At 50.7% G+C, this 21425-nt stretch overlaps 1 protein-coding gene across 3 annotated transcripts in view; it reads left to right on the top strand.

Moving 5' to 3' along the window:
• The window catches only part of SIK3 (SIK family kinase 3), a 68490-nt gene that overhangs the window by 39181 nt on the left and 7884 nt on the right, over nucleotides 1–21425 (top strand). For 2 of the 3 annotated variants that reach the window (XM_083878114.1, XM_083878113.1), the window contains exons 4-19: nucleotides 3475–3636; nucleotides 8633–8757; nucleotides 9022–9145; nucleotides 9870–9988; nucleotides 10335–10445; nucleotides 10584–10727; nucleotides 11085–11162; nucleotides 11272–11381; nucleotides 11832–11985; nucleotides 12650–12805; nucleotides 13302–13372; nucleotides 16335–16478; nucleotides 19147–19297; nucleotides 20081–20206; nucleotides 20511–20596; nucleotides 21285–21394. In XM_083878114.1, coding sequence (XP_083734240.1) covers nucleotides 3475–3636; nucleotides 8633–8757; nucleotides 9022–9145; nucleotides 9870–9988; nucleotides 10335–10445; nucleotides 10584–10727; nucleotides 11085–11162; nucleotides 11272–11381; nucleotides 11832–11985; nucleotides 12650–12805; nucleotides 13302–13372; nucleotides 16335–16478; nucleotides 19147–19297; nucleotides 20081–20206; nucleotides 20511–20596; nucleotides 21285–21394 — 1971 coding nt within the window. Of the gene's footprint in view, nucleotides 1–3474; nucleotides 3637–8632; nucleotides 8758–9021; nucleotides 9146–9869; nucleotides 9989–10334; nucleotides 10446–10583; nucleotides 10728–11081; nucleotides 11163–11271; nucleotides 11382–11831; nucleotides 11986–12649; nucleotides 12806–13301; nucleotides 13373–16334; nucleotides 16479–19146; nucleotides 19298–20080; nucleotides 20207–20510; nucleotides 20597–21284; nucleotides 21395–21425 lie in introns of all 3 variants that reach the window. The other variant, XM_083878115.1, reaches the window with a different exon arrangement.

Raw genomic sequence — 21425 nt, 5'->3', positions numbered from 1 at the left:
TTTCTTGGTCATGTCTTAGCACCTGCATGACATAGACTTTAAAATGTAGTGCTGGAGGCTAAGGGGAGCTGACAGCTGTGCTTTTCTGGGTGCCAAATGCCCAGGGTGAGGATGAGTGCAGCCCCATAGAACCAGACCTAACAGCATTGTGCTGTTGTATACTGCCACGTTTTTGTAAGGAACACATCTTGAGTTGCTTCTCTGATGCTTTCAAAACTTCCCAAGGCTTAAACAGTACCAAAGAGCTGTCAGTATTTCACAGGCAGTGCTAGAGGTCAGGATTTTCAGCTGAAAGAGCAATGGTTTCTCTAAATGGCCACAGTCAGTCAGTGCCGGCTGTCCCTGCCTGTGTGAGCTCTGCAGGGATCCCGGGTCAGCACCTGGGAGGGCTGTACCACCTGTTTATCCAAACTTCCAGTAAAAGGGCTGAGCACTCCTTTGGTGGCCAGGCTGTGCCAAAAGAGTCTTTGATTCATCTCTTACTGGAAATGGTTTGATAATTCACTTTGTTTGCGTAGCGGGACGCAGAGACCAGGGACAGGCCTTGGGTTTGCTGTGGGCTTCAGCAGCCAAATGTAAATTGTTATTTTTGTCCCTCTCCATGTTTTGTGTGTGGTTGGGTCACTGGTTTGACATTACAAAGAAATGAATGTCTCCTTTTAAACATAGGGTGGTCCCTGTTCCAGGTCCCTGGAGTGTCCTTTTTTGAGGTCAGATGGAATATAGTCTAAAAATCTGGTTTGATTTCAGCTGTTTACTATGAAAATTGTAAATAATCTGCAGTCCTCACTGACTGAATATGGGTTCTTGGTTGATTAACAAAAAAATCACAGGAAATTTAGAAAATTATCATCTGGTTGATGTGGTTACCACGTCTGCCCTGTCTTCCCACCACTCGCTTCTCCCGAGCTCTGTGAGCATGAACTGGGCAGACACATTAAACAATGTTGTGGTGCCCGTCTCTAGAAGGTCAGACTGCTTCTGACATCACAAGGTCACCAAATTCACTGGAAATGTGACTTAATCTACCACACAGAAGAGATGTGAAGCTTCATCAGTGTTTGTTTTCCAGACAGAAAGCAGTTTAAAAGCATGAGGCGTCTGTCCAGAGGCGGGGAGTGGAAACTTGTGTGTCAGTACTCTCTGAACCAAAGGTGATTTTTCCTCAGTGTAGGGTTGGATTGTTTTTTTAACACGGAGAGCAGCGTCAGGTGCTTCATGTAAGTATAGAGAGCAGTGAGTGGTGTCTGTGAGAGCTGTGCAATGAAATGATGCATTCCTTCCCCTCTGGAAGACACCCAGAGGAGCACCTCTGTGCACCAAGCACAGCCCAACCGCGGCTCTGGGTGCTCAGAGCAGGGTGCTGCCTCCCAGCTCAACACTCAGGTCAGTTCTGTAGTCTCCACTGCATGGGAGGTTTGTGCAGACTAAGCTCTCAATGGTTAATTTTGGCATACAGTTGCCCTTGGTGGTATGTGAAGTATTCTGTAGCCTCATTGTTTGTGTCCTTCCTCTGGAGCTGGTGCAGAAATGTCAGTGGGCTCAGAGCGCCGTGCCTGTGTGCAGAGCCTGGGCCTCCACTCCCAGTTCTTCATCAAAAGTGAAATTTCACACCTAAACAAGGTCAATCCTAAGCAGGACTGGCTGGGCAGAGGGGCAGTAGAGTTTTCTAGGTGAGGGGCAATGGGGCAGGGGGTGTCCCAAGTGCCAGTGGGTGTCACCGGCTGTGTCAGGACTGATGAACTTGGTTTTGGGCAAAAATACACTTAGGAGAGCCTTGCAGGAAGACACCTGCTGCAGTAGCTGGGTTTGCTTTCTTGCCTGCAGGAGAATTGCTAAAATATTTCAAAAATTGCTGAGATTGGAGCCTTGTGCTTTGTTTCAAGGACACTTCTGTATGGACAAGCTGGCTCCCAAATCGCAGTGGAGCAGAAGGTGTGAATGACCTTGTTTAGGAGCTGAGCTATTACCTGTTGATCAGTGGCTTAAATTGGAGCAGCCCTTGCTGTGCTCTGCTGTCAGTCTCCTTAGAGTAACAAATTTATGACCATGCAAATGCCTTAATGAAATACGACGGGGAAATTTGAGATGGTCACTTTGAGGGTCAGATTTGACTTGGAGGTGGTTTTCCTTCTCCAGCCCTGGTTCAGATTTGCTTATGGCATAAGTTTATCCCATGAACAAGAGTTAATTGACAAGTTCTTTGAAAAACACTTCAAGTCTGTTGCACAACATGAGTGGGCAAAGGCAGAAGTAGGTTGCTGTGCAGTCAGGAGCAGCACAACTGCTTTGATGGATCTTGGTAATTAGTATTTACTGCGAGTCAATTATGTCGCAGGTATTTTAATGAATGGGTGACTGGGGAAAAACACAACCACCTGATGAGAAACCTGCACTAGTGATTTATTGTTATTATTTTCAAGAACAGATACCTATATTGAGCCCCCAGTTTAATGGAGTTTAAGGAGCGATGGGAATCATTTCAGCCTAATTTTGGCCAGAGATGCTTTGAGGCCAAATCAATGGCCCCACCAAGGAATTACAACCTCCTGAAGTGAAGCTTCCCTTCTCTTCCTTTTCTGCTGCCTGTCTCCTGCCTGTCCATCCCTACTTGTGGGACAGTGACAAGTGGCTTCTGTGAGCCTGGTGCTTCCAGGTTTTAAGTGGATTGACTTCAGCTGGGTCACTGCTGTGTGCCTGCTTTTGTGATCTGTTGGAGAGGCTTTTCCTGTCCGTGTGTGCTGTCCTGGCTTCCAAGGAAAGCCCAGCTGGCAACAAACACTACCTTTGAGTGAGAGTACAGGCTTTCAGCAAAATATTTGGGAGTGCTCAGATTTCTGTAGTGGAGGCCAACTCCATTTTTATAATGAAATGCTTTCTTGGATTTCGCAAGGATTTTGTTGCATTGATGCACAGAGAGGAAGGATGTTAAATCCCTCCTGCAGCTGGTGGTAGCTGTGCTGGCTGCAGAGCTGAGGTGAGCAGCTGCTTGTGGCTGTGACTACCTGGGACCTCACTGGTTCCAGCAGTAGTTATCTTCAGGGCATGTTAGACCAAAGACATGTTTCCTGTGAAAAAACAGGGAGAAGGAAGGATGGCACATGGCCAGGAAGCTGCACCTCTCGAGGTGATGTGGTACAAGGCTTGGGGTCTGATTGAAGACAAAGGCTGGAAAAGCTTCATTTTTATTTTGATGTAGAAAAGGACTTTAGAGCTTTTGCACTTGTGTAAAAAACAGTTCTCATTTTACAGACACCCCCTCAGCTGTCCTCTATGTAAAATTAATTTGAAAGCCTTTCACTCAGAGCCAGCCCAGGCGAGGACTGGCAGTGGTGTGTCCCATCCCTGCCTCTTCATGTCTGCTGTTGGAGCTCGAAACCACGCTGTGCCCACATTGTTCCCACCTCCCCAGCTCTCTCCACGAGCATGAGAAGCCCCTGTGTCCATAACCCTGTGTTCTCCTTCCCCTCACAGATCACCTCGTGGCCCACGGGCGCATGGCCGAGAAGGAAGCCCGGAGAAAGTTCAAGCAAATTGTGGCTGCTGTCAACTTCTGTCACTGTCGTAACATAGTCCACAGGGATCTGAAGGCAGAAAATCTCCTCCTGGATGCAAACCTGAACATCAAAATAGCAGGTGAGCTAAGCTGAGCGATGTGGGAGGAAGGCAGCTGCTTTCAGGAGTTAATAAATGTAGGCACTGGCTGCTTCCAGGTATTCAGGGAGAAGGAAACGTGGTGCAGCTAAAGGAAGCTTTGGATTTCTGAGTGGCCTGCTGCCCAGAGCTGAAACTGCCATGTTGTAGCCAGGGGATTTATACCTCCCTTCAAGTAGTGCAAAGTAAATGAAGGAAAAAAAGTCAGGTTTGGCTTCCCAGGCTGCAGGCACTGCAGTGTTCACTCCTCTGGGTGATGGGTGAGACGGCGTCACAAAATTGACCTTGTCCTGAGTCCTGCTGCTGGTTCAGGGCTTCTTCAGAGCAGGTCAGGCTAGGTGAGAGAGCAGGAATGGCAAAGTAGGGATGACAAAGTGATGGTGGAGCAGCGAAGGGGAAACTGTGCTCCTGGAATCATTCACAATGTGGTGTGACAGAGCTGGAGTGGCTTCAGTGCTTTGAAGGTTTATTCCCTGCAGGGAGAGAAGCTGAAGGAGCTGAACAATCTCACTGCCTGCTCCCAGAAATTTGCAAGGCAGTTGGATTTTTTTGTCACTAACTGCCCTTCCAGAGAGCTTCCACCCTGGGCATTTCTGTCCTGACCTAACACAGCTGCATGTCTGTGATCCTCAGACCATGAGACTGAGCCTTGGCTGATTTCTGGGGGGCACTGACTAGGCTTGACTTTATTGGGCTTGGTAAGATTATGACCAATTGAACCAACAAGATTTAACACTTAAGAGTTGAACTCAATCCTTGTGGGTCCTTTCCAACTCAGAATGTTCTGTGATTCTGCCCTGGTCATCTCATTTCATAGGCTTTGGAAGTGGTAGATCTTGTACTCAGCATTTAATTCTCCCAGAACACAGCAAGGCACCTTTGGAAAGCACTTGGTTGCGCCCTCTCCCATCAGACTTCCTGTGTGAAATTGTTGTCTTTTGCAAGGGGTTGTAACTTGATTTTTTTTTTTTTTTTAAAGTGCTGAGGGCTACAAAATTTTTTAGTCTGAGCAATTTTACTTCTGGGAGATGGGAAATACTCCTCTGTCTTGATAGCATCTTGAAGAAAGGAAACAGTCTAGCTTATTGTTGCTGTTCTCTCGTGTACCATCCGGAGGTGTTAGATTAGAATTCAGCACTTGGTTTGTGGTAAAACCATCAGTAATTTCTTATGCTTCCCTCATACTCCATCTGTGAGGAGGGAGCAGGGAAGGATTAGGAAGGAGAGATGGACTTCATGGAGTTCCCTCTGATGCTTAACAGTGTGAACCATGTCCTCCTTGGCACAGGGATGATAACCTGCTCCTCTCTGTTCTGGGAGCAGGAGATAAGTGAGAGACGCATCACTGATGAAGCAGGAGTGCAGCTCCTTGGAATAGGAGTGGAGAGGTTGCGGAGCTCAGGGAGAGGCTGCTGGGGAGGTCTCTGAGCAGCACTTTCTGGTGTTTTATACAGAGGCTGCACTAATGGTTTGAGGCCATCTTGTGTTCACGGGAAAAATCCGCTCTGTGTGGAGGGGGAGGTGCCAGGCCAATAGCGAGAAGTTAAAAACTAACCCAGGTGGAAACTGGAATTCAGCTGGATTTGCTGGAGAAGTGTTCACATGATCAGACTGAGAAGCTCTGGAAATTGTGGAAACCCTTTTTTATCTAAGGGAGTTGGAAACTATTTTCCTTCCAAATCTGTGCTCCCAGAATGACTCCAGGAGATAGTCCCCACCCTGCTGGTGGCAGTGTTTGCCTTGGCAGGAAGATGCTGTAGTGCTTTGAAAAGTAGCCTGGAAAAGCTGATTTATGGTATAGGATTTTCCAAGTATTAAGTTTTCTCCCTATAACTCATCAATTAAAACTTGACACCAGTTCTTCCATTGTTTCAATAGCCAAAAAAAAAAAAAAAAAGTGATAGCAACAGATCTGCTTCACACCAGACCTCCTGGGAGAAATGCTACAGAAATGCACACACCAGTTACACTGGTGGAGAACCAGCTGAACCTTCACTGCCAAACCCATTAACTGTGTCTAACTCAAACTTAGGAGCTTTTCAGGCTCTCACCAGTGCAGATTTTCTGGCACTTTCCACCTGACGTCCATTTGCAGCTTTAAATCCCTTGCCTGGCATGAGGCAGGTCCTGGCTGTCAGCCTGCAGCCCTGGGGTGGGCAATGCTGCTGGTCTCTCTGGTGCTCAGTGTTTGGGTTGGTTTTTGATTGATTGCTGCTTCGCTATTTTTCCGTAAACAGCGAGATCCCAATGCTGTGACCCTCGCTCTCATTTTTCCCATGGATGCTTTTTCTCCAGTGTACCTTCTCAGAGTCTGAGTCAGTAGCTGCTGGCACTGCGTTCCCTGTGCTCCCAGCTGGAGAGTTCAGCCAGGAGTTGATGATTGCTAAACACCCCAGCCTTCCCGGGGTATGGTTTCGGAGAGGAATCTGATCTATGCATCGCTTTGCATTTGTCTGCAGGAGCCGGCTGCTCCTTCCCCTCCAGAGGATGAAATCCCTGTTGGGTAGAAACTGATGCCACTCCCTGAGCTCCTTTCCAAGGAAACTTGAGGGACTGGACCCACTGTTTTGTAGCAGAGATGTTTGTTTCAAATATTTTCACTGTATCACGTCATTGTGACTCACCTTGCTGTTCAAAAATGCCTCTTTCCCTCTGCATCTGTTTGTGGAATGAGAACTGATTGCTCCCTGAGGATTTGGATTTATGCATCTCCTTGGCCATAGATTGTAAGAAAGTTTAAGTTGTAATTTGTGTTTTTGTTTGGTTTAGATTTTGTGCTTAGTTGCTCCAGGGTTTTCAAATCCTCCCATGAACTTTCTTTGTGTTTTTAAAGCCCTGCTGTTTTCCCCAGCCTTGACCTCAGTTCCACAGCACAGGTGGGATCTGGAAGCCGTTTCCAGTCTGGGAGCAGTGTCCCTGTACAGGATCTGCCTGGATCCATCTTCCCATAGAGCCCAGCAGACTGGCTGATCCTAGGAGGGGCTGGGCAGGGCAGCATCTCCTCACAGAGAGAGGTTTCACCTTGAGATCCAGGGCGAGTGCAGAGCTCTGGGACCACTGGCCCCGTTCCCTAAGGACAGACTCTGCATTTTCCCTTCTCCCCACCTCCTCTCCCTGTCCAAAAGAGCTGTGAATCCCTGGACAAATTTCAACACCATGGGGAAGGGGTGAAGTTTCCCAGCCAACCAATCTGCAGGAAGCAGAGGAGGGTGCAGGAGGCAGCTGTTGCATGTCAGTTCCAAGACCATGGTGCTGCCAGCTGGCATGGCACAGCCCTGGAATGGCATGGACCTGGAATGGCACAACCCTGCCCCTGCTGCTGATACTCGCTGTGACCTGTGCAGCAGAGTGGGGAGCACCTCGGGCCTCTCACCTGTGCAGGGCCAGAGCTGCTCCTGGCTGTGCACTCCTCGGAAAAGACAGCTGGTTCCCCAGGTGCTCAAAGCCCACTCGTGTACTTACAAGGACAAATAAAAGTAACTAAACCAGGATAACTTGCTCGATATATGGGAAGTGCCATAATTCCACAGTCATAAGGAGTTTATGTCTAAACCTGATACAAATGCTGTGTTGGGAAATACATCCAGTGCTGCAGCATTTATTGCCAGCTCCGGTGGCCGTAACTCAGGCACTTGTTACATAGCCTGCTTTGAACATGAGACAAGCAGCTCAAAAGCTTGCAGAGGTGGAAAAGACAATTGTGCAGCTGTTTGCTATTTCCCTGGAATTGTCCTCCAAAGGCTGACTGGAGGTTTAGATGGCTTCACTGCCAACAGTAAAAACCCAACGGGCGTGTAAGTGCCTTGTTTTGATATCACAGTGCCTTTTAAAGAACACTTACCATCTCTGCTCCGTTTTGAGGTGGGGTTGGAGCAGCCTGGCGTGTACTCCGGGTGTTTCCACAGGTACAGACTGTGTTAGGTATTCTCCACATGCATAAATCATCTCCCCAGTGAGAATTTTCTCCCCGCCAAGGGACAGGGAGAAGGAATTCGGCTGTGCCCCCCTGGAGCTGAGCTGGCAGGAGCAGTACCAGGTGTTCTGCTAGGTTCTGCAGACGCTCTGCAAAGGAGGAGAGGAGTCACCTGAAATTAGGTCATGGAAAATCCTGTAAGGAGAGCAGCAAGAGGGAGCATGGACTCGTCACCAGTCACTGCATTCTGGGTAGTGCTGGTGGGATTTGCCTGCCTCTGGCACAGAGCTGTTCGTCATCACTGGTGATCCTCACTTGGAATTCAGTGTGGAACTGGTAATTAACTGGTAATCTTGAATGTATTAGAAAAAACATGTGGACATCTCAGAACTGCTCTCTGAGACTGTGATTGCTTCAATTAAATTGAGGGGGAAAAAAGGAAGGAAATTTAGTAGTGAAGATTCTTTCTCTTTACAAGAACCAGTTCCCTTCACTTGGATACAGACTGGCTTCCTTGCCCTTTCCACTGCAGGTCTCAACTGTGAGCCAGGGGGAGGCAGGTTAATTAACAGAGAATGCCATTAGTGCCCACATAAGCTGATGGTTGGCTGCCTGTGAGGTGAAGACCTTTCTCTTTCAGGATTTATTATTTGCTCTTAGTGAGTGATTTGACTCTGTTCATAGAGCTGCCCACCATAACCAAAGTTTGCAGCCCCTGTAGTGCTTTCTGGAAAAATCAGAATTCCCATTCTTTTTCCCTTTGCACTCTGTCCTTGCCGGCACTGCCCAGAGCTCAGGGCACCAGGGAGGTTTGGAGTCATCACCCCTGGAGGTGTCCAAGGAAAGACTGGAGTGGTCTGGGTTGGTGACAAGGCAGACATCAGGCACAGGCTGGACTTGATGACCCTGGAGGTCGTTTCTAACCTCAGTGATTCCGTTTCCAGTGTCTGTGTACCAGTTACCCATTACAGGATTGTACATACTCAGCAAGTTACTGAAATACCATTTGTTCAGGACAGTTGGAGTGGATCACATTCATCTCATCAGTTCTCTTTGTTCTTTCAGATTTTGGGTTCAGCAACATCTTCACCCCTGGCCAGCTCCTTAAAACCTGGTGTGGGAGTCCTCCCTATGCTGCTCCAGAGCTCTTTGAAGGCAAGGAGTACGATGGGCCAAAAGTTGATATTTGGGTATGTGATGAGCCTCTTTCTCTCTGGCTTTGATCTGAGTTTTGCTCTGTTTGTTTGGCTTTGCTTCCTGAGTGCTCAGTACATGTCTTGGAGAAAAGCCCTGACACAGCAAAAAGTGTTTTCCAAGGAAACCCTTCCAAAACTGCATTCTGACTACTATGTCCTGTGTTTTGCCTGTCGGGGGGAGGTGCCGGAAGCATGCATTGCCCAGAGATGGATTTTCATTCCGTTTGGCGTTGCTGACTGGGTTTGTTCTGTGCGCAGAGCCTCGGCGTGGTGCTGTACGTGCTGGTCTGCGGGGCCCTGCCCTTCGATGGCAGCACCCTGCAGAACCTGCGCGCGCGGGTGCTCAGCGGGAAGTTCCGCATCCCCTTCTTCATGTCCACAGGTAAGGGGGAAGCCACCTGGGTTTTCACTATACCTCTTTCAGTTTTGGCTTTTTGCAGCATTGTGGGGCGTGAATTTCCAGCAACAGCCCCGCCAGAGATGAACGTTTATGTCCTGCTGATGCAAAAACACTTTAGTAATAAATCTTGGGTGTGAAAAGTGTGATTAATGTTCCTATAAAATCAGCTTAACAAAGAGACGTGTAGGTACTTGGTTTCCTGCTGTCAGGTTAAGGAATAATTTTGTGTGGAGTTTCCCAGCTAAAAGCTGCTTTGCTTGCTGTCTTATTTGGGGAAGAGATTCTCTCCATGCAGAAAATTCGTGGAGCTTTCAAAGCAAACTTAGATCCCAGCCTAAAGAGGAGAGCCTCAGCAGTTCTTCTTGGTGACAGCACAGGTGTAATATGATGGAGAAATCACTCACAGTGAGCTGTTGAGTGGAGAGCATTCTAAGGCTGCTTTGCTCTCAGCCTCCAAAAGCCACTCACATCAAGATGGGGAGGGACAGGGTGACAGGGCTCTGTATAGCCATGGTGGCTTTGCTCCTTCCTAGCACAGGGGAATCAATGTCCACAGCAGTGTGGCATGTTGAGGACCCAGCAGGTGTGAAGGGCAGAAGAGAAGCAGTATTTTTGTGAGGTGACTTCACAGAGGGGAACTTGGAATGGGAATGCTGCAGCAGCTATGTCCCTCCCCACGAGTGACCCAGCCTCTCTTCCCTGGCAGAGTGTGAACACCTGATCCGCCACATGCTGGTGCTGGACCCAAGCAAGAGGCTCTCCATGGAGCAGATCTGCAAACACAAGTGGATGAAGCTGGGGGAGGCTGATGCAGAGTTTGACAGGGTGAGCAGCAGCAAGCAGCATCTGCTCAGTGACTCAAACAGGCTCTGGGCACGTGGTGCTGCAGTGTTGGTTCTGCTCTTTGGGAATCCTCATTCCCAGGCGTGGCATTTCCCTTTTCTGTGTCTCCTGGCCTTGCTTTCCACATCACTCCTTATCTATGTATGTTTTTGTATCTTCCCCCGTGGCATTGGGAGCTTGGGGCAGTGGATTTCGGATTGGTTGCCATCAGACCTCATGCCAGCTGCAGCCAGAGCCCAGTGCTTGGGCTCTTGGGAGCGCTGTGACTCATCAGTGTGCCTTTGGAAATGTCAGCTCTGACTGTGCCTGTGTGCCTGTGCCCTCACAGCTGATAGCAGAGTGTCAGCACCTGAAGACCGAGAGGCAGCTGGAGCCGCTGAACGAGGACGTGCTGCTGGCCATGGCGGACATGGGGCTGGACAAGGAGCGCACAGTGCAGGTGAGGCCTGGCGTGTCCTGCCTGCTCCTCTTGCTGATCAGTGGCTGTGCTCGGTGGCAGCTGAGCAGCCCCAGCACAGTATAAAATGTATTTCATCACTGCACGAGAAGGAGTGACCACTCTTGCTTTGCCTTCCAGTCGCTGCAAGCCGACGCATATGATCACTACAGCGCGATCTACAGCCTGCTCTGCGACCGCCTCAAGAGACACAAGAACCTGCGCATTGCACCCTCGCCCAGCATCCCACGCACCATCACCTTCCCCACTTCGGCCAACATTCAGGTGCATCCCCTTTCCAGTGTTCTTCCAGCCCTGCAAGGCCAGCCAGTCCTTCACCTGCTAAACTCACATGTGCTCATGGGTGTCCATGCCCTGGCTGAAGTGTCAGAACGTTCCTCCCCTGAGAATTTGGTGTGTGCTTAGGGTGCCCTAATCCTGAGGTTAGGAGCAGTTTGTGCATTGGCTGATCTGCCTTCCAGAAGGAAGGGGGGTAGAGGCAACCTCTTGAGAGTAAACAGCTCTTCACTGGCTCCAGGGTCACCTCTCTGCTGCAGGTGCTTAGGGCTGGTGTTAATCCAGCAGTGTTTGTAAAGCAGTGCTGTGTTTGTGTCTTCTGATCCTGATCTCTCCACTCAGCAGACAGAACAGACTGGCAACACCATGAACATCAACGTGCCCCAAGTCCAGCTCATCAACCCTGAGAACCAAATTGTGGAGGTGAGGCACATCCCCATGACCCCTGCAAGCTCCTTTTCTGGTTCACATTGAAGCCTCTCCTTTGATCCTCATGTTGCATTTCAACATCTCTAATGTTTGTCCTACCCAGACTGATGGAACAATGAACCTGGACAGTGATGAAGGGGAGGAACCATCACCCGAGGCTCTGGTCCGCTACCTCTCCATGAGGAGGCACACAGTGGGAGTAGCAGACCCACGGTGAGTACTGCACTCTGACCTGGACATTGACTCCAAGCATGTGGCTTTGGTCCTTCTGGGTGGTCCTTTAAAGGTCCCAGTCCCCCTGCACAGCTTACTCAGTGCTTTAGATGGGGATGAGACACTTTCCTTCTGCTCTTTCTGATCAGCTCTGAGTGAGCTGTGCTTTTGGTCAAGGCAAGTGTCTCACCTGGGCTGCACTGCTGTCATGTCCAGGGTGAAGTTTTTGTGATAAAAGCCATTGAGGTTAATGCCAAGAGCTAATTCTGACAAATCTCAACATGGAGGAGAAGGAAGGAACAAATAAAACCAATGAGTGGTTTGGCTGCTCTGTGTGACCATTTTCCAGAGCAGTAAGAAGCTTTTTATCAAGGGAAGCTGGGTGTACTGTGTCTGTGAGGGGTTTCCCCACATCATGGCTAATTCACCTCTCCAAATGTGATTGTACAGGACGGAAGTCATGGAAGACCTGCAGAAGCTCCTGCCTGGCTTCCCCCGTGTCACTCCTCAGGCTCCGTTCCTGCAGGTGACCCCGAATGTAAACTTCATGCACAATGTGCTGCCCAGGCAGAACCTGCAGCCCACGGGGCAGCTGGAGTACAAGGTACTGCCCATGATCCCTGCTGTGCTCTGTGCCCTGCCAGGTGGGAAGGGTGTTTGTGCTCACACTTGCTCCCTCTATTTGTCACTCCTTGGACTGCATAAGCCTCAAGAATTACTCTCTTTATATATGATTCCAATTGGTTCTCTAAAGTAGGTTTAGCTCAAATATTACGAAAATATTCTTTACTATGAGAGTGGTGAAGCACTGGAACAGGTTGCCCAGAAAAGCTGCAGATACCCCATCCCTGGAAGTGTCCAAGGCCAGGCTGGATGGAGCTCTGAGCAACCTGGGATAGTGGAAGGTGTCCCTGCCCATGGCAGGGGGTTGGAATGAGATGACCTTTAAGGTTCTTTCCAACCCAAAACATTTTGTGATTTCGTGAAGAAGCTGAAGAATGAAAGAGCAGTACAATATGAAATTCATAAATGGGCTTGGAAGAAATAGGACTGTGCTGCCTGGCTTTGAGCTGCAGGTTGCAGCCTGCCTGGCAGCTAAAGCAGCATGCAGGGAGCTGCAGAGTTAAACTCTGCTCACCCACTGATGCTGCCTCTCCCTGCCTCACATTATCCAAGATGCTGAAGCCCAGAGGACTTGTCTTCTCCTGGTGCGTGTCCCCTGGCTGTGGCTGGGGTGGGTAATGGTGCTCTGTGTGTGTGTGTTGCAGGAGCAGTCCCTGCTGCAGCCCCCCACCCTGCAGCTGCTGAACGGGATGGGCCCACTGGGCCGGCGGGCGTCGGACGGCGGGGCCAACATCCAGCTGCACGCGCAGCAGCTGCTCAAGCGGCCCCGGGGCCCCTCGCCGCTCGTCACCATGACGCCAGTGAGTAGCACAGGGGAGGCAGAGTGCTTAAAAATATCCCCTCCCGCAGGCAGAGGTGGCTGTGCCCAGGTCACAGCAGGCCCAACACTGCGGGGAGGCGCCCGCTCGCTGCTCGCCCTTGTGGGATTTGCTGCACTCTCCTGGAAGGTGCAGGTGGGCTTGTGTATTCCTCTCTGGAATTGTGCACTTTTTAATGGTTGCTTTTGTCCTTTGCTGATCCAATGGGAAAAACTTAAGTGTCCATCTCAGGCATTCAGGCGTGTTCTCACTCCCTGGGTGCATCTGAATCAATGAATTCTCCAAGTAGCAGCAGCCCTCCCCAGGCAGTTGGACTGGGGAAGGAATGTTGGAAGGGGTTCTTGGCCAGGTTTCCTTGGTGCTGCAGAGGAGCCAACACACACGCCTGTGGAAGCTTGTTTGGGAAGATCAGGTGTCCCCTGTGGGAAGGGGACTGTGCTGGGTGGCCTCCTGAGCTGTGCCTTCTCTCTCTCTGCAGGCTGTCCCAGCTGTCACCCCTGTGGACGAGGAGAGCTCTGATGGGGAGCCAGATCAGGAAGCTGTGCAGAGGTAACTCCCACTCTGTTAACATTTGCCCTTCCTACCTCCATGAGGTTCACCTTGGGCTGTTCCAGAGCTGATTCAAACACAGCCACCTCATTAGGGCACCACTGTTGGTTTTACAGCAAAGGCTCAACACTTCTGTTCCTGTGGGTGTTGATAGCTGTAGGCAGTTACTCCTCTGGCACTACTGGGTGCTTGCAAAGCTGGATTCCCCTGAAATGGGTAGCTGATTGAGCAGTAGGTTCTCCAGAAACTCTTGGAACTGCTAAATTCCTTTGCTTAGTGTGCACCAGCATGCAATCCACACTAACCTGCCAAGTGAGTGCTGAGGGATTCCCCTCCCTGCTGGGTGCTGGAGGTGGGAGGATGTCCTCTGTGGCCTTGGGTGCCAGTGCAGCAGCTTTTGTGTCAAGACATGCAGTAAACATCCAACTCTGATGCCTCAAACAAAGTGAGCTTGCTGGAATTACGGGTACCTTTAGCTGCTTATTTTAGCATCAGGCCTTAAAATAGTCTGCTCCAATAAGGAAAACATTATTAGTTCCCAGGCTGGGAACTTCTGTTCTCTGTGTCTGCTCTAAACACATTGTAGGAAGTGGGTAGAATGTGCTTGTATTTTCTCAGTCCATGAGCACACTAACCACGGCCTTGCTAACATTTTCTTAGGAGCTTTTGCATAGTTTCTTCTCTGCTAACCAGCTGGGCACTACACGTGGTGGGTGCTCCTGCTTCTTACCTCAAACTGGAAGAGCTTTCTGGATCCCACCTTTGTACAGGTCATCACCTGGGTAAGGGAGTGGCTCCCCAGGGGCTCACAGGGTTCAGACGGGCGGTTGTTGCAGACCGGGGTGGGTGCAGATCATGCTCCAGAGCCTTGGCCAGCTGTGCTCCTCTCAGTGCTCCCAAGGAACAGTGCGTGTGAGCAGTGACAGACTGTGCACTGAGACTCCTTTTGCCTACCTCAGCCTAGAAAGTATACTTGTAACCTCAATAATAGCTTCAACAGCCATTAACAGTTTTAATATAGGGCCAGTGATGTCCTCTGACAGCACCTCAAACAGCAGGTGGTCTTTCTGGCTGTGCAAACACAATGTATCTCATTCTTGGCAAGGGGATGCCTGGACATCTTACCTGGGCAGATTTCTCACTACTCTAAACCTGAAGGTTTCAGTTGAGCCTTTAAAGCATTAGCTCAGCTGGAAACATTTTGAAACCCTTGTGCAGTATTTTGCAAGGTACTGAAATGTTCAGATCCCACTGAAAACCAAGTCTCCTTGGACTCAGAGGTCACTTCACTGCTCTCGACAGTGCTGCCGTTAGTTCTTTCACAGCACATGTTCTTCTTCCACCAGATGGCCTTGAAAAAGCACCATCCAGGTTGTGTGTTAACTTGTTCTCCACCCCTTGTGTTGCAACATGTCAGTAGTCATCAGAGGAGAAGGGTAAATAGCATTAACATCAGGGACAGATGCAAATATTTAGCTTCTCAGAACACTGCCCCAAATACTCTGTTTGCAGCCATCAGTGAGCAGCTTTTGCCCTCCTTAATCTGACCTTGAAAGCAGAGCACAGTCTTCTCTCTGTTCCAGGGAACAGTCACATCTCCTTTGAGCTTTGGGAAACTTTCCTCCACCCGAAACGCTGTTAGAGCTCGTGATTGGATTGTTCCCTGGAGGGCTGAAATAAAATGATCTTAGCAAACCACAACAGTAAAGCTCTTTGGGAACCTTTCCCTGTCTGCATCAAATGATTCTTAAACAGCTAATGGCACGGGCTTTGGCGGGGCACCACGGCACTGTTAACCTGCTTCTTCTGCTTAAGTGGCTTCAGCAGCAAAGAGAGGCTGGGTTTGGGCAAGTCTGTATTGCTTGCTGCTCTTTCTGCTTCCCAGGGGCAGCTGCAGGGGAAAAGAGCAAAGGTGAGGATGTGCAGGTGTCAGTGGCCGAGTGGTGCTCGGCCTGGTTACCAGAGCTGCCTCGCTGCTGCTTCACAGAGCACAAAGGGTCGAGTTCTCACACGGGCATTCATCCCAGCGGCCTTGAACAGGCACAGCCCTGGGCGGGGGCTTCAGCCCCTCTCTGCCCCCACACTGCCCTGAGCTCGGCTGTGCCAGGAACAGCAGGCAGGCAGCAGCTCTCAGCACTGTCTGGCCCTTCCCCACATCCTTGCTGTAGCACAGGCTCTGAGTTCCCCCTCCCCAGTCTTTGAGGGGTTTGTAGAAGACCTGCAGCTCTTTTCCAGTGCAGAGCGAGCTTTTGTTTAAGCTGTTGCCTCAGCTCTGGTGTGAGAGGCAAGCCCAGCCTTGGTGCTAGTGGCTCCAGAGGGAGGGACCCTCTTGCTGCTCGGGTTCCCGTTCCTTGCACTTCCCGGGCCATTCCCGACTTTCTCGGAGCGGAGCAAGGACTAGATGGCGCACTTGGACCGGGTTGGCACAGCCCTGCCTCAGCCCAGCCCTTCCTTGTACTCCTCGGGCACTCTTCCCCTGCTGGGACAACGGACCCGGGGTGTCCCAGGGTCGGTGTGAGGAGCGAGGGCTCCTCTGGCAGGAGCAGCAGCTCTGTCCTGTGCCTGGCTCCCGCTGGGTTATCTCTGCCCTGGCTCCCCGGGCTGGCACAGAGGGGCAGAGCTGCTCTAGTGCAGTGAATCCACGCTGAGGGCAGGTGGGTGTTTCCCAAAGGGACATACCAGCATTCCCCTTGAGATGAAACGTGGCTTTCCTGCTGGGAAGAGCAAACGGCTCCTCTTTCTTTCCAAGCTGGCACTGGAGCACCAGCAGCTGAAACTACACTTGTCCCCAAAGGACTGATGAGGCAGTGCTGTGCTGTGACAGGCATGGGCAGCATGTCCGTGGTGCGTTCTGAGCACTGCACAAGCTTCTTCCTTCCCATTTTCTCTGGGTTATCTAACACTCCCTGTTTTCGGAGTACTTCCATCAGTCTGTTATAAAATGTGCTCCTGCTTGTTGCAGATACTTGGCAAATAGGTCAAAAAGGCACACTCTGGCCATGACCAACCCTACAGCTGAAATCCCTCCAGACTTGCAGAGGCAGCTAGGACAGCAGTCCTTCCGACCCCGGGCTTGGGCTCCACACCTGGGACCCGACCAGCACCGGTGAGTAATGGCACCGGCCGGCCGGGCAGCTTGCGCCAGGAATCCTGCCCAGGTGCCCTGGAATGGAGCACTGAGGACATCCCGCTGGCAGGGAGGGGTGAGGAGGAGGAGGAGGAACAGGGACCAAGGAGCAGACCCACAGAGCAGAGGGTGTCTGACCCCCTGCCTGCAGGGACCAGCAGGAATCAGCTGGATCTTCCCTCCAGTCCCACTTTTGTGGCTGGAGATGATTTGCTGGAATGGCTGCCATCACAGAAATATTGGGAATAAGCTGGTTTTTCTTAGAGGAAAGCTTTTCCCTGTGTAATGGTAGGCATCAAGGTAGCAGATTTGCTACAGAAATCTTTGGAGGCAGATGCAGACAAAAGATTGCACCAAGAGTGATCCACAGCAGAGCTTAAAACTCTCACTGTTCTGCACCAGAGTTGTGTGTTCTGACTGCAAAGTCTCTTTGCAAAGCTCATCAAGAGTAATCTCATTTCTCACCTGGACCCCTGATGGGAACGATGTGAGAAAAGGAAGCTGGGCAGGGAAGGAAAAAAACAATCACAAAGTCTGGGAAAGAGGGAACCTTTGATTGGATCTAAACACACTCAGGATGTGTGGGAGGGACAGTCCTGATGAAGAGGTGTTAATGTGACAGAGTTCTTGTTACAGCAGCCAACCGGAGATGATAATGCCACAGAGGGAGCTTAAATTCCTCTTAATTAAAAAAAAAAAAAAAAAAAAAAAAAAACCTACTTAAAAAATGCTTTAAAGTGCTCTGACCCCTCAGTGCTAGGAGTGAACCGTCTGCGCACTGGAGTTTGCTGCCTCTTAGGAAAGCAGTGGCTGCCAGGCCAGGCTGGTGCTGGTGTTCAGCCCCTCAGGTAGCTCACACTGGCAGGCTTGACAAAACCCTTTTTATTGTAGCCAGAGACCTGCTGAGCTGAGCACTGATGTAATCAGCAGGGACAGGTGAACTCTGAGCAGACTGAGACAGTGCTAGTGCCACGCTGGAGCTCCGGAAAACCAAGATAAGCACCTCTCTGCCCTCAAGTTACTCCCTCAGAGATGCCTGGGGGATGGGAAGAGCAGGAGGGGAAACATTTCTAGGCCCATAGCTTGATAGGAAGAGAGGAGTGCAGCTTGCAAAACAAGCAGAATGTGCTGTGTTCTGCTTTCAGGATTGCTGCAAATCCTAAAGGTAAGCTAAGTCCCTCACACACAGCAGGAACGGAATTTTTACAAGACTTTAAATACACTTACCCTGTAAATAACGTTGGTGTCACCTCTGTCTCTTGGCTCTGGAGTCCTGAAGCTGTTGCATCATGAGCAGGGTGGTATCTGCTCATTCCACTCTTGGTGTTGTAACGTGCTGTGAGCCTGTTCTGTGTTTTTTTCCTGTGAAATCATGGAAATTTCATCTGACTATGGTCTAAACAGAGTGTTCCACAGTGAGTTCATTACATACCTGGCACAGAAATTAGCAGTCATTGTGTAAATAAAGCACATTATTGAATGGCAGGTGGGTTTTATTTTAGCCCTTAACCTATTTTAAGCCATCTTATGTATCTTCATATGTAGCCCCTGGTTTTGTCACATTAAATATCTGAAAGCAGAATTGAAGTACGGCTGTACAGGGAAGTGCAGCTGTTCTGCCTTGCCCACACAGGTTTCAAAAACTCAGCATGATTTTATCTGTAGCTTCTGCTTTCCATCAATGCAACAGAACAAATGGATCAGGATAATGGATGGGATGGCTTCAAAAGGCAGGAGCACAGCTCTTTCCTTGGGAGGAAACTGAACTATGTCCTCCTAAGGCAGAGAAAGTGACAAAACAGAACCCAGCCTGCTGGAAGTGGTCCAGCATCAGTCACCTTGTGACAAGGGGAGCCTGGAACTGGCCCTCAGAGTGACCTCTGGAGCTCAGGACCACTCCAGCTGCAGCCAGGTCGACTCCTGCTGGGTTTGGTGTCAGAGGTGCTGTAAAGGCCACGTCTCCATGACCTTCTCACAGACAAAGGCTACGGCTGGAGCCTGTGCATTAAGTGTTGCATGCTGGGTTCTGGAGATGGCATTTGCAGAATCTTTACAGAAGAGATGCTTTACTTATAGGAGAAAATCCTCCCTGTGAGGGTGGTGAGGCCCTGGCACAGGTTGCCCAGAGAAGTTGTGGCTGCCCCGTCCCTGGAAGTGTCCAAGGTTGGACAGGGCTTGGAGCAACCTGGGATCGTGGAAGGTGTCCCTTCCAGCCCAAACCATTCTGTGATTTTATGATTTGCCCAGAAATCAGACTCCACAGAGAGCACTTGCCTGAAAGCCATGAGGACATGCAGAGAGCCCTGGCTGTTTGTTGTGAGGCACATTGTGATGAGTGTATGCCAGGTTATCTCTGCTCCTGATAACACAGGTGGCACCTAATGGCAGCTCAGTGATAATGGGGAGCTCCAGGTTTGGGAGAGAACAGTTCCTGAAAAAAATCTGGCTCCCTCTGATGGTAAAGAAACTTCATTGTGAAGAGGAAGTGCTTGTGGTGCCTTGGGCACAGCTTGGTTCAGATGTGCCCACTCTGATTGCCCAGTGTGGAGCCTCCAGGCAGCTGGGAGGCTGGTGGAAATGGAGTGTCTGCACTGGAGTTTGTGTTCTGGCTGGTATCACTGACCCTCTTCCTTCCCCTTGTGTTCAGCTCTATTTACAAGGACTCCAACACTCTGCACCTCCCCACCGAGCGCTTCTCCCCAGTCCGGCGCTTCTCTGACGGGGCTGCCAGCATCCAGGCTTTCAAAGCTCACCTGGAGAAGATGGGCAATAACAGCAGCATCAAACAGCTTCAGCAGGTGAGGGAGGGCTGGGGATCCTCAGAACAGCCTCCACAAGGAATTCTTACTACCTCGGTCTTGCTGCTTCAGGACGGAAAAGAGGAATCTTTACGTGAAAGGCTGAGGGACACCATGGGGATCTTGCAGCTGAGGGTTTGTTCCTACCCTGTGGCTGCAGCAAACCCTTAGTGCCCTCTCTATCTATGAGCTGTTCACCTGCAGCTGGGCACCTGGGGGGGGATTCCTGCCCCCTCTTTTCTGGGGAGATCCATCATGCTGTGCCCACCCATGAGTGTTCTCCCTGTCCCTGCAGGGCCCACCAGCCCTGTCAGACTGCAGCTCCTGCTCTCCCACATTTCCTCTGGCAGCAGTTTTGGGGCTGTTCCAGGGTGTCCAGGGAAAGGGCAGCTCCTACCACCAGAGTTTGGAGTGTATTGTGGGATACTCCCTGCGCAGCCAGGCACAGCTTGCCAATGGCTGGAGCAGGATTTGGCCCCAGGACAGGCCTTTCCCCGTGCAGCACAGCACAAATGAGATGCTCTTCTCACCTTGATGTGTCGTTTCCAGAGCTTGCTGCCTGCATTAGGGGAACACAGCGGTGCCAGCTCCGTGTCACGTGCAGCCGTTGCTTTCCTGGTTTTTTGCCATGTCACTGCGTACCTGATTCTGTCAGAGGGAAGGGATTAGGCTTTTTTTACCAGCTTTATCTCAGAGGGGTGGGCTGCAGAGCATGGCATTCCACACACAGCAGGGTGCTGTGCACCAGAAGGTCATTTATGGGACATGCTGGATTCCTTACAGGAGTGTGAGCAGCTCCAGAAGATGTACGGTGGGCACATGGATGAGAGGACGCTGGAGAAGACGCAGCAGCAGCACATGTTGTACCAGCAGGAGCAGCACCATCAGATTCTTCATCAGCAGATTCAGGTAGTGCAGCCCAAGCCAGAGCTGCTGAAGGCTTAGCTCTGTTTTCCTGTGTTGCTGCAGATGCAACTCATGAGCAGGTCCCGGGGGGATTGAGGGAGGGGAGTTTGCTGTAGCGGGAAGGCTGAAGGGTTTCACCAGAGATGTTTGCACAGCTGCTGTGGTAGCTGAGGCAGCCAGGGCTGCAGTCAGGCACTGACACTCAGTGAATCTGGATATGTCCTGCTTCACCCAGCTGTGTTTCTAAATTTACTGACTGAGACATTGACTGCAAACACTTCTTGTTTTCTTGTGGTGCTTGGTTCAGGACTGTATCCGGCCTCCCCAGCCATCTCCACCCTTGCAAGCTCCATGTGAAAACCAGCCAGCTCTGCTCACTCACCAGCTCCAGAGGTAAAGAAATGCCTTTAGGACAGCTCTGTTTTCCTCTTCCTGAAGCCCAGGAATGAGTTGACACGCTCAGGAGAGGCCAGGCTGAATTGGAGGTTTATGGAGTCAGAATGACACAGCCAGTTCCCAGGTGAATGTGCCTGGTCCTTCAAGCTGGATTCTGTCTGAAGGACTTCAGAATCAGAGAAATCTGATTCAAAGGCACAGACCTGCTTTGAGTAGAGGATTGACAGTCCTGCCTTTTGAGTGGCTTGAAGCTGCCACTTCAGCAGCCAAGCTCTCTCATGCTTCCTTGGGTGTTTCACACTTTTTCAGGCCCTTGGTGAGCCCAGCCTCCTTGCCCTCAGCACCCTGATTTGTAGGTGAGGCAGGCTGAGTTACGGGAAATGAGAGCAGGGTGTCTCATCAGGTGCAGTGAGTCAGGAGGTGAGCCTGCAGTGTCCTTGTCCCCAGGTTTCTGTGGCAGCCACCAGGTCATGCTCACTCTCTGCATGACTTGGATGAGTGAGGTGGCTCTCAAAAGAGAAGCCAAGCTGCAGAGACCTTGGGATCCCTTGGGATCCCATAAAGCAAGGGCTTTATGGTGTTTATTTTGAACAAGACCTGCAGCGTTTGGCATCAGTTCTCACAGTTGAGACAGCATCTTGACAAGGATCAGGCATGGTGAGAAGGTGCTTGTTTCCCTGCGTAGGTTACGGATCCAGCCATCCAGCCCACCCCCGAACCACCCCAACAATCATCTCTTCAGGCAACCCAACAGCAGCCCACCCCCTGTGAGCAGCAGCGTGCTCCAGCCCCATGGTAAGCAGTTCTGGGAGCTGGGCAGGGGCCA

This window comes from Zosterops lateralis (assembly GCF_965231275.1).
Source record: "Zosterops lateralis genome assembly, chromosome: 25".
NCBI lineage: Eukaryota > Metazoa > Chordata > Aves > Passeriformes > Zosteropidae > Zosterops > Zosterops lateralis.
The sequence above is the reverse complement of the archived record's forward strand: the minus strand, read 5'-3'. Positions and strand labels throughout refer to the sequence as shown.